General features: G+C 43.5%; 1 protein-coding gene across 1 annotated transcript in view; it reads left to right on the top strand.

The window, feature by feature from the left end:
* ptprja (protein tyrosine phosphatase receptor type Ja) overlaps nucleotides 1-15,287 on the top strand; it is a 180,080-nt gene that overhangs the window by 30,770 nt on the left and 134,023 nt on the right. The window contains exon 2 of the mRNA XM_080190430.1: nucleotides 14,826-14,844. Coding sequence (XP_080046556.1) covers nucleotides 14,826-14,844 — 19 coding nt within the window. The remainder of the gene's footprint in view (nucleotides 1-14,825; nucleotides 14,845-15,287) is intronic.

The following is a 15,287-nucleotide window of genomic DNA, read 5'->3' as shown; positions in this document are numbered from 1 at the left end:
CCAGATTTCCCAGACTTTTGTGAAATAACCCCCCATCCTCAATCGCATTATCACGGTGTCCCTCATCAACAGAGTACAGAATCAGAAAATCAATACAGTGCAGAAAGAGGCCGTTTGGCCCATCGAGTTTGTACTAACTACAATCCCATTCAGGCCCTGTACATCCCAGTAATCCTACATATGTACCATGTTAATCTCCCTGACATTAAGGGGCAGTTTAGCATAGCCAATCAACCTAACCCGCACATTTTTTTTACTGTGGGTGGAAACCATAGTACCCAGAGGAAACCCCACCCAGAGGAAACACACGCAGACACTGGGAGAATGTGCAAACAGTCAGCCGAGACCAGAATTGAACCCAAGTCCTTAGCGCTGTGTGACAGCGGGACTAACAACTGTGCCACCATAGCTTTTAAGGTCTGTGGATTTCATGATGCGCAATGGTTACCACTGCTGCCTCACAATGCCAGAGACCTGGGTTTGATTCCAGTCTTGGGTGACTGTGTGGAGTCCTTGTGTCCTGTGTGGGTACTCCAGTTTCCTTACACGATCCAAAGATGTGCTAGTTAGGTGGATTGGCTATGGTAAATTGCCTCTTAGTGTCCCAGGATGTGTAGGTTAGGTGGATCAGCAAGATAATGTGTGCGGTTATGGGGATAGGGTGGGGGATGGGCCTGGGTAGGATGCTTTGTCGGAGAGTCAGTGCAGAGTCGATGGGCTGGGTGGCCTTTATCTGCACTGTAAAGATTTCTGGATTCTATGATTCCATGACTCAATTAACTCTCAGCCCCAATCTGAAGCTTTCTCACTCTCTCAAGGGAAAGGAAGTAATAGCTTGATTTGTAAAGCATCTTTCACAACTTCAGGATGTCTAAATCTTCCCACAGGCAATCGAAATATATGTTATTTTCTAATAAAATCTGCAATGATGGCTGGGATTCTTCTAAAAAATTCTAAGGCTGGAATTTTACCCGCGTGCTCACCTAAGGCTTGTAAGATTGCGCCAACGGAGAATGCTGTTCTGCGAACCTCGCCCGCTCTGAACTCTTCACCTAAAAACTGGAGTAATTCACACTGGGTTTTTCAATGGGAGATCACACTAGAGTCTCCCACACTCTAAGTTACTTGATTTATTATTGTCGCATGTATTGTTTCTTGCGTGATATACAGACAAAGCATTCCGTTCAAAGGGAAAAAAAGAAGAGAATGTAGTGTTACAGTCATTGCTAGGGTGTAAAGAAAGATCAACTTAATGCAGGGTAGGTTCATTCAAAAATCTGGTGGCAGTAGGGATGAAGCTGTTCTTGAGTCAGTTGGTATGTGACTTCAGACTTTTGTATCTTTTTCCCAACGGAAGAAATGTCCGGGGTCCTTAATTATGCAGGCTGCTTTGCCGAGGCAGCAGGTAGTGTAGACCGAATCAACGGATAGGAGGCTGTTTGTGTGATTGATTGGGCTACATTCACGACTTTTTGTAGTTCCTTGCAGTTTTGGGCAGAGCAGGAGCCATACCAAGCTATGATAGAACCAGAAAGAATGCTTTATATGGTGCCCCTGTAAAAGCTGGTGAGAGTCATAGCTGACATGCCAAGTGTCCTTAGTCCTTTCCTTGTCCAATGCAGAGACCACTGATGTGAATATCATTAGATTTCAGGACGTGGGGCCTATTCCCACCTGGGAGGCTAAAACTAGCAGGCCTCTGTGCCTGCATAGTGGCCCTGAACTGTCAGCCTCACGATTGCTGGCCAGCCCGGGACTCCTGCATGCTGCCTGATTTTGTTTTTTTCCCCTTCAGTTCCTCTCCCCCCCCCTCCCCCCCCCCCACCGCCACCAACCTCAGCTGACCCATCCTGATTTCTGGCCTCCCTCCTGCCCCGACCAACCTCGGCGGCAGTGGAACCTCCTCCCCCAACTCCACCAATGGGACCCATCCCCTAGGCACTGCCCATCCCTGATGAGCAGTGCCAAGGTGCCCCTTGGACAGTGCTAGGACATCCATGCCTGGGGGCACCACCCCCATTACCCTACCCCCGGGGAGCCCCTGTTGCCCCCCCCTTCATTCCAGTGATCAATTGTGCCGATAGTTCTCAAAAGTGGGAACCTGTAGTGAACCCCACTGGAGTGGCAGGGTGGGAGAGACTAGCAGGCCCAGAGAGTTCAGTTCCGCACCCACTATTTACATTTAAACTATGTTAAAAACAGATTAAAATCACTTGGTCTTCCCGTTCGTTTCCAGCGCAGATCTGACGGCACCAGGAAATCTGGCACTGGGAGATGCGCTCGCGGCGAGAATGCAAGAGTGAATCCTGCACCTGTCGGCTACCCGATTCTCCCACCCGGCTGCACTAGAAAATTAGCATGGCTGGATGGGAGAATCACCCCCAATACCTTTTATCCCAACCTTTTACCCCAACCTACGAAAATCTCTGTCCAAATTTGGGGACTTCAAGAAGGCAGTGGTCCTCTGCACTGCATTCAAATATCAGCCATTTTACGTGTTTATTGCTAATTAGCACACAATTATGTACATATGTGCGGAGTATAGCCCAAGCTGTGAGTAACTCCATGCTTGTTTCTACATAAGTCTCTGTCCAGTCCACGACTGAAGTTTAATATCAGGTCATGTGCCTTTTTTTACATCATGCTGTCAACAGTTCCCTATTCCACATATGGCAGATACCCTTTATATTACAGCAATGAATTAAACCTGGGATTCAATCATGTGGGCTGTGAAAAAATGGAGAGAGATGGAAAATAAAAATGGGTAGGGAGCGTGATACATTAATCCGGATATATTCCTCCCGATGCAGGGGAAACCAGGGAAGCTCAGGAGATCGGTGCTCGGACCTTTGCTGTTTAAAATATATATAAATGATTTGGAGGAAAATGCAACTGGATTGATTAGTAAGTTTGTGGATGACACAATGGTTGGTGGATTTGCAGACAGCAATGAGGACCATCAGAGGATACAACAAGATATAGATCAGTGGAGACTTGGGTGGAGAGATGGCAGTTGGAGTTTAATCCGGACAAATGTGAAGTAATGCATTTTGGAAGGCTTAATACAGGTAGGAAATATGCAGTAAATGGCAAAACCCCCAAGAGTATTGATAAGCAGACAGATCTGGCTGTACAGATACAGAGGTCACTGAAAGTGGCAATGCAGGTGGAGAAGATAGTCAAGAAGGCAAACGGCATGCATGCATGCCTTCATCAGTCAGGGCATTGAGTTTAAAAATTGGCAAGTCATGTTGCAGCTTTATAGAACCTTTTAATTAGGCCGCACTTGGAATATAGTGTTCAATTCTGGTCGCCACACTACCAGAAGGATGTGGAGGCTTTGAAAAGGATACAGAAAATATTTACCAGGATGTTGCTTGGTATGGAGGACATTAGCTATGAGAAGAGGTTGGAGAAACTTGGTTTGTTCTCACTGGAACAACGGAGATTGAGGCGTGACCTGATAGAAATCTACAAGATTATGAGCAGCATGGACAGAGTGGATAGTCAGAAGCTTTTTCCCAGGGTAAAAGAGTCAGTTACTAGGGAGCGCAGGTTTAAGGTGGAAGGGGTAAGGTTTAAAGGGGATATACGAAGCATATTTTTTTACACAGAAGGTGGTGGATGCCTGGAACTTGGGGGAGGTAGTGGAAGCAGATACGATAGTGAGTTTTAAGGGCCATCTTGACAAATGCATGAATAGAATGGAGATAGAAGGATATGGTTCCCGGAAAGGTAGGGGGTTTTAGTTAAGTCGAGCAGCATGGCTGGTACGGACTTGAGGGCTAAAGGGCCTGCTCCTGTGCTGTAATTTTCTTTGTTCAGATGCAGCTAGAGTGAATCCTTGCCCAGTAACGGCAAGGATAATAATCACCCCGCGGTGACTTCACCTCCCATTTTCACTTGAGCTCAATACAAATTTCAGCAGTATCTTTCCCTTCTTTTGAGCACTTTGTAGCCTTCAACTATGAAGATTGACATTCATTGCTGCTGTTCTTTACATTTATGCTTTGTCAATTTGAACTATTTTTATTCACCTATCTTTCTAATCTCTTTTGACAGTCTGCTTCTGATGTACTTCGATCAGCAATTTTTAGTTTTAGCTAAAGCTGTGAATCTCATGAGTGGTTCCTCTTTTAAATAAAGGATTTGATATATTTGTCCAATGACCTTTAGCTCTGTTCTCCACTTCTGTTTTAAAGGGACTTGTATTTCTTGATGTACAGGGCTCGGACCTGAAATATTACTGTCCTTGTTCAAATGCTGGAAGACTTGATTTCAAAGCACAGCACTGTTTATTTTCAGTATATGCAAGTTCTCCTTTTTTGTAAGTAAACTAATGCCATTTAGCAGACCTTGTGACAAAAATAGTCTTTTTTCTTTAAAACTCTCTTTATCTCTAGTTTCAAAAGGAAATTAAATGGGCACTTATGAGAAATAAATTTTCACAGGACTTATTACATCGTTCCGCAGAGATAGAATTGGGGGAGGGAAAGAATGAGCCTAACAGAATTCCTGTAGAGTGTGGGCATGGAATAAGTTGATTGGCTTCCTTCTGTGCCATGATGATTCTGATGTGGAGATGCCAGTGTTGGACTGCGGTAGGCACAGTAAGTAGTTTCACGGCACCAGGTTAAAGTCCAAAAGGTTTATTTGGTAGCACAAGCTTTTGGAGCATTGCCCATTCATTAGGTGAGTGAGGGGTTCAGTAGTTACAAGATAATGGTTGCAATGCAATTCTTAACAGGTAATCCAGTTTTTACAGGTTTTCAAACAACCACGCAACCTCAAAAAGACCATTGTACGCAGCAAACTACCCAGCCTTCAGAAGAACAGTGACCACGACACCACCACACAACCCTGCCACAGTAACCTTTGCAAGACATGCCAAATCATCGACACGGATGATCATCTCACGTGAGAACATCATCTACCAGGTATACGGTACATAGTCTTGTGTCTCAGCCAACATTTTCTACCTGATATGCTGCAGGAAAGGCATGGTACATTGGCTAGACCGTGCAGACGCTACAACAATGGATGAATGGACGCCGCTTGACAATCACCAGCCAGGACTGTTCTCTTCCTGTAGGGGAACACGTCAGCAGTTATGGGCATTCAGCCTCTGATCTTTGGGTAAGCGTTCTCCAAGGCGGCCTGCAAGACACATGACAATGCAGAACCGCTGAGCAGAAACTGATAGCCAAGTTCCACACACATGAGGACAGCTCAACCAGGATCTTGGGTTCATGTCACACTATCTGTAACCCCCACGACTTGCCCGGACTTGCAGAATCTCACTAACTGCCCCGGTTGGAGACAATTCACACCTCTTTAACTTTGCTTAACCTTCTCTCCACTCACGTTGTCTGCACTTGTAAAGACTTGATTGCGTGTTAAGGCTCGCATTCCAACCATTATCTTGTAATTGAGTTTGTGTCTATATATACCCTGTTTGTGAACTGAACTCTTCACTCATCTGATGAAGGGGCGACGCTCCAAATAAACTTGTTGGACTTTAACCTGGTGTTGTGAGACTACTTATGATGACTCTGATTCTTCCACCATTCACTTGCCTTTGCACCACCTTCCACCCGCCAACCAAAATCTGTCTCTTTTCCTTCTTTCTCTGTCTCTGTCTCTCTTTGTTTCTATGTTGAAGTGTATATATATCCCTATCTGTTGCTTTGTCTTTGTCATTCTGTTCAAACATTTTCAACAATGCTATTATTTTTCTTTCTTCATCTTGGCAATTTTTTCTTTCTCAATTTTCTTTACTCCTCTGGTATAACTGGTAATTCATGCTGAAGTGTGGATCCACAGACCAGCTGCTCCAATATCTTGCTTGAATGGGCTTTCTCACCATGGGGACCTAGACAATTTAGCTGGCTAGACATTTGGCTGGAAGGTGTCACAGGTGGCAAGGGAAGGGAAACAACATCATAGCTCCAACTACCTCAAGTTTTTTACAATGCTTTTGCATGCTTTGAAATTTTGCAATATTTAAAAAAAAAATGAAATTTCCCCAATAAGTGCTGTTTACATAAAGTCTAAAGACCAAAAATGTTGATCATCTACATATGAAACGTGACCATTATTTAATTTTAGCGAATGTACTCCAGGGTTTGTTCCCATCATCTAAATATAGCTGGTTTGTGGTATCCAATGCAGAGTCTTGTGTTGTTGCTGACCTTCTATTGACCTTGGAATTTAATCCTGATAAATGCGAGGTGATGCATTTTGGAAGGAATAATGTAGGGAGGAGTTACATGATAAAGGGTAGACCTTTTAAGAGCATAGAAATGCAGAGGGACCTGGGAGTGCAAGTGCACAAGTCTCTGAAGGTGACAACTCAGGTGGAGAAGGTTGCAAAGAAATCTTACTGTATGCTAGCCTTTATAGGAAGGGGTATAAAGTGTAAGAGCTGGTGTCTAATGCTACAGTTGTACAGAACGTTAGTTAGACTGCATTTGGAGTACTGCGTCCAGTTCTGGTCACCTTACTACCAGAAGGACGTGGAGACCCTAGAGAGAGTGCAGAGGAGGTTTACCAGGATGCTGCCTGGTATGGAAGGACTGGGTTATGAGGAAAGATTGGGTAAACTGGGGCTCTTTTCCTTAGAAAGACGGAGATTAAGGGGGGATCTGACAGAGGTGTATAAAATAATGAAGGGTATAGATAGAGTAAACTGTGGCAGGCTTTTTCCTAGATTGGAGACAAATATCACGAGGGGCAACGAGCTTAGGGTGAGGGGGGAGAAGTATAATTTGGATGCTAGAGGGAGGTTTTTCACACAGAGGGTGTGGGGGTTATGGAATGCACTACCAAGTAAGGTGGTGGAGGCAGGCACGCTGGACTTGTTTAAGGTTTACTTAGATAGGCACATGAGCGAAACAGGGATGGAGGGTTATAGGAGACAGTTTTAAATAAGGGTCAGAGCCTCGGGACGTTCCGGAAATCTAATGCTACGTGTGTTGATGTTTTGTCTCTTTTACTTCGCAGGTGCGTCGGTCCACCTTGTTGTCTAACGAGGGGCATGCACACGGTGGGTCGTGCGTGGGCTGCTCTTGGATGTTTCGAGAGTGGCCTAGTACTTCGCGTTGTTTGTGTATGCTTAAAACTGGACCAGCAGATGGGCACCACAACAGCTCAGTGCATATCACTGCTAGCTGTGCAGATATGTGGATTTGGGCCAGTGTCTGTGGGAGTTTGCGCATTCTCCCTGTGGTTGTGTGAGTTTCCTCTGTGTGCTCCGGTTTCCTCCCATACCCCAAAGGCGTGCTCTTAGGCTGATTGGTGTAACAAATTGTCCCTAAATTATTCTCCCCTGAATCTGGTTTCCAATGGGGGTACCAAAAGCATAGACACGGGTCAAGGGAGGATAGGAAAAATACATTGTTAAGATGGCGGCGTGGGCTCGTTGGGCCGAAGGGCCTGTTTCCCATGCTGTGTTGTTCTTTGTTCTTTGTTCTAATTGCTATGCTTGGTAACATTTAACTGGAGTTGAAAGGGAAGGAAAATTGTCCCAAGTTTTTGTGGCAAGCATTTCCTTTTCACATGCAAATAAAAATTCTTTAGGTTATTGTTTCACAGTGGTCACTGGAAACATTAGTTAATCATTGGATTATTGGTATGACAAAGGTAGTATCACAATCTTGGTAGAAACCAATTATTACAATCCATGTAGAGATCAGTAACTTATTTAAAAAAACAGAAACCTGAAATCCCTGATATTTATTGAAAGAATGAAACCACAGATTCCATTGTACAATACAAATGAATTTTATCATATATGTCAACAAAGCAAATAAAACCAAATAAACTTGGGGCCAATGGAGACCCCCACAGTGGATTCCCTGTTGGAGTGGCCGATGAACAACACAAAATGCTATTGACGTGGGAAGAAACAAAAGATCCTGGCACTGGCCAATGACGAATGGTCTCTGCACGAAAAGCACAATAGGATGAGAGAGGAATTGGCAAATGTAGATTGGGGGCGCAGATTGGTCGGTAGGACGGCTGAGGAACAGTGGGGGATTTTTAAGGAGATCTTTTTCGGTACTCAGCAGAAATATATTCCGATGGTAAAGAAGGAATGTAGGAGAAGGGATAACCAGCCGTGGTTATCGAAGGAAATAAAGGAGAGTATTAAATTAAAAGCTGATGCGTTCAGAGTGGCTAAAAAGTAGTGGGCGATTAGAAGATTGGGAAAGATTTAAAAATCAACAAAGAATGACTAAGAAGTTGATAAAGAAAGGAAGGATAGACTATGAAGCTAAACTAGCACTAAATATAAAAAAGGACAGTAAGAGTTTTTACAAATATATAAAGAAGAGGAGGCTGGCTAGAGTGAATGTTGGACCCTTAGAGGATCAGAGGGGGGATTTAGTGGTGGGAGACGAGGAAATGGCTGAGGCCTTAAATAAGTTTTTTGCCTCGGTCTTCACAGAGGAGGACACGAATAGTTTGCCGGATATTAAAGATAGAAGGATGGTAGGAGTTGAGGGCCTGAATGCGATTACTGTCACTAGAGAGGTAGTGCTTGATAGACTAATGGGACTGAAGGTAGACAAGTCCCCAGGACCAGATGGAATGCATCCCAGGATTCTGAAGGAAATGGCAGAGGTGGTAGTGGATGCCTTAGTAATTATATACCAAAATTCGCTGGATTCCGGGGAAGTGCCGGAAGATTGGAAAATGGCTAATGTTACGCCGCTGTTTAAAAAAGGTAGCAGACAAAAGGCAGGGAATTATAGGCCGGTTAGTTTAACGTCTGTAGTTGGAAAAATGCTTGAATCCGTCATCAAAGAAGAAATAGCGAGGCACCTAGAAAGGAATGGTTTGATAGAGCAGACGCAGCACGGATTCGTTAAGGGGAAATAGTGTTTGACAAATTTATTGGATTTCTATGAGTATGTGACTAGTGCGGTAGACAGAGGGGAACCGGTGGATGTGGTGTTTTTAGATTTTCAAAAGGCGTTTGATTAGGTGCCTCATAAAAGGTTGCTACAGAAGGTTCGGGTGCACGGAGTTGGGGGTAAGGTGTTAGCGTGGATAGAGGATTGGTTGTCTAATAGGAAGCAGAGGGTTGGTATCAATGGGTGCTATTCTGGTGGTTGGTGACTAGTGGAGTGCCGCAGGGATCGGTGCTGGGGCCTCAGCTATTTACCATTTATATAGATGATCTGGAGGAGGGGGCTGAGTGTAGGGTAATGAAATTTGCTGATGACGCAAAGATGAGTGGAAAAGCAAATTGCATAGAGGGTGTGGAAAGTCTGCAGAGGGATCTGGATAGGCTGAGCGAGTGGGCAAGGACCTGGCAGATGGAGTATAATGTTGGCAAGTGTGAGGTTATCCACTTTGGCAGAAATAATAGTAGGAGGGATTACTATTTAAAGGGCGAAAAGCTGCAGCATGCTACGGTGCAGAGGGACCTGGGGATCCTTGTGCACGAGTCACAAAATCTAAGTCTGCAGGTGCAGCAGGTGATCAAGAAGGCAAATGGAATGCTGGCCTTTATAGCGAGGGGGATAGAATATAAAAGCAGGTACGTCTTGCTGCAGCTGTACAGGGTACTGGTGAGGCCGCAGCTGGAGTACTGTGTGCAGTTTTGGTCGCCGCACTTGCGCAAGGATATTTTGGCCTTGGAGGGAGTGCAGAGGAGGTTCACTAGGCTGATACCGGAGATGAGGGGGTTGGACTATGAAGAGAGACTAAATAGACTGGGTCTGTACTCATTGGAGTTTAGAAGGATGAGGGGGGAATCCTATTGAGAGGTATAAGATAATGAAAGGGATGGATAGGGTAGAGGTAGAGAGATTTTTCCTGCTTAGAAAGGATAGCAGGACTAGAGGGCACAGCCTCAAGATAAGGGGGGTGCAGTTTAGATCGGAGTTGAGGAGGAACTTCTTCACTCAAAGGGTGGTGAATCTCTGGAATTCTGTGCCCGTTGAAGCGGTGGAGGCTACCTCGCTAAATATATTTAAGTCACGGATAGATAGGTTTTTGACAGACAAGGGAATTAAGGGTTATGGGGAGAAAGCGGGAAAGTGGAACTGATCCACTTCAGATCAGCCATGATCTTATTGAATGGCGGAGCAGGCTCGAAGGGCTAGATGGCCTACTCCTGCTCCTATTTCTTATGTTTCTTATTATAAAACATTCACATTCAATTTCATTTTATTGTCCATTACAGAAATTCATTTTGCACATATTGCCTTTATTAAAAAAAATTACCTAATAATAAAAAGAAAATGCCCCTTGCTCAGAAATCTAACTTTAGTTAAATACGTTTGATCCCCCTTATTTGGAATTAAATGTATTGAATTTGCTTTTCTAAATGGAAGTATTTGTTAATTATAGTGAAAGCTGTAACAGATATGTAGATGTTTATTTTGTTCATTCTCAGTATGGTTTGTGTGGTCTGTCCATGGTGGATACAGGATGAGTTGGCATAGAATCATAGAAACTTTACAGTACAGGAGGAGGCCATTCAGCTCATTAAGTCAGCACCGACAACAATCCCACCCCATCCCTATTCCCATAATCCTACATATTTACCCCACTAGTCCCTCTAATTTATGCATCTTGGAACACTAAGGCAATTTAGCATGGCCAATCAACCTAACCCGCACATCTTTGGACTGTGGGAGGAAACCAGAGCACCCGGAGGAAATCTACACAGAGTTCATGGCCGGGGAATATCCTCCCTCATGTTGGCAGAATGACCTCACAGACCCATGTGTGAAAGTGGATGTTAGTTTCGAAATATTTTGGAGGACATGATGCTTGAATAGAAAGTACAGCAATATCCCTACAAGAAAGGCACCAAATTATACCATCCATTTCTATTAGATGTCTATATGCTAAATCTTCAGCATATGTGGGGAATGGCCAAGATTAACCTGATGTTGTGAGACTTCTTACTGTGCTTACCCCAGTCCAACGCTGGCATCTCCACATCAAGATTTACCCACAATACTGAAATGTCAGCCCTGATAATGCACTGAAGTCCTGAAGTGGATTTTTAACCCATGATCCCTTACTTAGAAACGAAAGTGCTACCTACAAACCAAACTGAAGCTGTTTTACTTTTCACTTCATTCCAGCAAGTAACCTTGTTTACTGTAAACCATTTAGCATTCATTAGCTCAGCTGATAAACATTCTAATTAAATGAAGCTATTTCCCGTGAGTGGTGAGGCATTCTATATATTCCGAATCCATTTCTATTAGATGTCAACATGCCGAAGATTTAGCAATATGGGAAATGGCCAAGATTAACCTGGTGTTGTGAGACTTCTTACTGTGCTTACCCCAGTCCAACGCCAGCATTTCCACATCAAGATTTACCCACCATCTACAATGTATGCAATGTTAAATGAAAATTTAATTGAGCACTTAGTGAGGCTGCTGGTATAATTTAGTGCCTTTCCTGTAGGGATATTGTTGTACTTCCTATTCAAGCTCCAAAATATTTAGAAAATAACATCCATTTTCACACGTGGGTCAGACAATTAGTTGCGCGAGGTCATTCTGCTAACATGAGGGAGGATGTTCCATTCTTCATTCCCTGCAGCAGCATTGGGAGCAGCAGCCACTGCTCCACAGAGGGCATCCTACCCTGTTCCCTACCGAGCTGAAAGGGTCAAATGACACATGGCTTGACGAACCTTCTTTGGTTTCCTGATCATTGTTTTCTATCCACCATCTGTCCTATCACTGAAGCCAGCCCAACTGACCCCAGCAAGGCCATCCAGTTTACTTGTTGCTCTGACCTTTGTGCTGCGCCTCGGATCTGTTGCAGCCTAGCATTGGTCACACTCCCAATGTTGCTGTAGGAACCGAAGAGTGTGATATCCTCTCTCATGTTTGTCGAATGACTTCTGTTTAAAGAAAAAGTTGTGTATATCTGTACGTACATACATGATTTGATTAAGCTGGAGAGGAAGGTTAATAGAGACATTTTGTATTCAGGGTTGAGAGATAAAAGAGTGAAGGTGCATAGATTTACGATGAAAAATTTGGTGAAGTAGATTTATAAGGAAATAGTCCAGGTTTCAAAATTTTGCAGTGGGAGATATAAGTACAGTTAAAGTTTATTTATATGTCACAAGTAGGCTTACATGAACACTGGAACAAAGTTGCTGTGAAAACCCCCTAGTCGCCACACTCTGGCGCCTGTTCAAGTACACAGAGAGAGAATTTAGCACAGCCAAAGCACCCAACCAGCATGTCTTCCGGACTGTGGAAGGAAACCAGACCACCTGGAGGAAACCCATGCAGACGTGAGGAGAATGTGCAGACTCCACAGAGACAATGACCCAACTCAGGTCCCTGGTGTTGTGAGGCAGCAGTGCTAAGTTAGATAGCTAGATAAATAAGTTAGATAGATAAATAGGCTTTTCTGTTATTAAATTTCAAGGAGTGTTCAAGGGACTTACAACTTGTAAGTAAACAGGAGAAGGTTATTAAATTTTATTTGACCATGAAGTGAAGTTTGTTGGGCAAACATGAAAGATTTTAATATTTTGGAAAAGTTGAGCTCAAAGAGGTACTAAGGGCAACGGAAATGGAGATGATGAAGGGTGGTGCAGTGGGGGGGAATGATATTTAAGGGATGATGTCGAGCTGAATTGTGGTATGGCTCTGGGAGATATGCTGAGAGAAGATGTGAAACAGCCAGCCAGTCAGACCAGAGAAGTCTTTGTTTCAGCAGCAAATTGTTTTCTAAACTTCCTTGGATTGCCACAGCAGAGCGGAAGTATTGTGATATACCTTTACTAAATTAACAACAGTTTTTGCCTTGGGTAATACTGGATTTTTATAGTTAAATATCTGTAAAGGAGATGTTGTCAAGTAGTTTCCTTGTGTGTTCTGACCAAGTGAGCTTTATTGGGGGGATGTTTTGTAAGACTGTTTTTAGTTGTATAACTAAAATGTGTGTTTTAAGTTTTTTTTTAATAAATCTTCTAACTTTTAAAATCCTACAAGTGTTACTGGAGTTCTCTGTTTATGGAATCAGTAGTTTCCTTTTTCCTCATTTCAAAATACAAAAAAAAATTATGATCAGTAAGAAATAATTTGTTCACTCTGGGATTTGGCCTGTTCAGCAAATAACATCTGCTGTGATTATAACATATGCAAACTAGCATTGTGGCTTTCAGGGTTGGCAAACCTAAGCTTGTGTCTGACTTTCCATCCAGTGAGCAGGCCACCAACTCCATGTAGCCATCAGGCCCTAGGGTTGTTGTTCATCCATCGTCATCGATGAGGACCTCAACACCATTAGTCATTTTGAGGCTGGTTGAAGTGTGTCTGAAGATGACTGATCAGGCCAATTCGGGCACAGAATGTCCTGGCACGTATTGGACAGACTTGTGTAGAGACTGTAGTTGTTGCGCTGGTGGCTCTGGACTTGCGCAGCTCGCGCTTAAGTTGTGCTTCAGCAATACACCTTGCTTCGTGAGCTTGACAGTCTTTGTGGATGAGGCAGCGCCAGATAGGGCGGTTTTGTGCCAGCATTTCCCAGGTGGTCATGTCAATGTCAAGCAACTTCAGAGAGGCTTTGAGTGTGTCTTTGAAATGTTTTTTCTGCCCTCCACGCGAGTGTCTTCCAGCAGAGAGTTCCCCAAAAAGGAGCTGCTTGGGTATGCACTCGTCTGACATACAGATGACATGACCTGCCCACCGGGTCTGCGCTCTCATCAGCAGTGTGTGGACTGATGGTAGACTTGCTCTAGAGAGAACTTCAGTGTCTGGTACTTTGTCTTGCCATCTGATGCGCAATATTCTGCGAAGACAAGTCATGTGGAAATGATTGAGCTGTCTTGCATGCCTTCGATACACAGTTCACGTTTTACAGGCATACAGGAGGGTAATGAATACCACAGTGCTGTAGACCTTCAGTTTTGTTGCTGGGCTGATTCCTCGATGTTCCCATACAGTGGAGCGCAGTCTACTAAAAGCAGAACTTGTCTTTGTTATTCTGCAGTTAACTTATGTATCAATAGGAAAGGGTGCGACATGTTCCCCCACCAAAAGTATTACCCCTCCCTGACACCCCATATACGCCCTAGCCCTCGGGTAATATATCTAACAATAGCACAGGTCCAGTACATTCTATTTGGATCCCAGTTTCTTCTTGGTCATGGAGAAACTGAAATACAAAGTGATCCACCATCCTGAGTGATATATATGCACTAGCTTTATCAGGTTCTTATCATTTCTCCACTTAACTGCACAAATGGATCTTTTGTGTCCTTGTGCAGCTGACAACTTTACGACAGCTTATTGTCCTCAAAGTTCATTCCCATTTTCTTTCAAATTCTTATTAATTGACATCACTGAAGGAATGCTGGCTATTAAATATAAAGCAGAGGCAGGCATGCCAACAAAATGGAACACTAAGAGAATCATAATGAATGAATTTGTGCTGTCTAATGACTTGGCAATGAAAGAAAAGGCCCCGGACCCCATCCATAATTTGTGTTTACTTCACTGATATCTGTTACAGCAGCAGTTAAGGTAGGAGAATTAGTATCAGCAGCCAGGGTTAGTAAGGGGAAATAACATTGGTGAGAGTTATGTTCCCAATTACTATCTAGTGCCTTCGGCTGGAAAATGTGCATATAATCGTCAGGTGAGAACACAATATGTATATCTACAATTTTCAGTTTAGGTTCACAGTCAGAATGATCATTTGGACAAAGTCCCGAGACTAACTACTACCACATATGAAAACTACACTCCAGCAAGAGAGAGAATCTTCAGCAGAAACGGAAGAAATTCAAAATCATTAACTTTTTTTTCTCTTTTTATTCACAGAGCATCATCACTGCTGAATGTAAGTATCCTTTTAATTCTATAAATAATCATATTTATTGAATTTGATACATACATGTCAATGCACCTTACCAAAATAATTATGCCTGGCACGGTGATCAGCACTGCTGCCTTTCAGCACCAGAGATCCGGGTTGAATTCGTGCCTTGGATGACTGTGTGGAGTTTGCATGTTCTCCCTGTGTCCGCATGGGTTTCCAAAAATGTGTCATACTGAGCCTCGAAAATAATCAATAATCCAGCTTCCGCTAGTCCCATGGGAAAGAGAAGTCCAGGCACAAATGACCGACTGAGAGACAAAATTCCTCCTCATCACCATTTTAAATGTGAGACTTGTATTTTGAAACTGTGCCCTCTAGTTCTGGCTTCTCCCCCACAAAGGAAAATGCCCTCTCAGCATCTGCCCATCAAGCCTCCTCAGAATCTTATGTTTCAATAGGATCAT

Source organism: Carcharhinus amblyrhynchos, chromosome 6, assembly GCF_965287045.1.
Source record: "Carcharhinus amblyrhynchos chromosome 6, sCarAmb.v2.hapA, whole genome shotgun sequence".
NCBI lineage: Eukaryota > Metazoa > Chordata > Chondrichthyes > Carcharhiniformes > Carcharhinidae > Carcharhinus > Carcharhinus amblyrhynchos.
The sequence above is the reverse complement of the archived record's forward strand: the minus strand, read 5'-3'. Positions and strand labels throughout refer to the sequence as shown.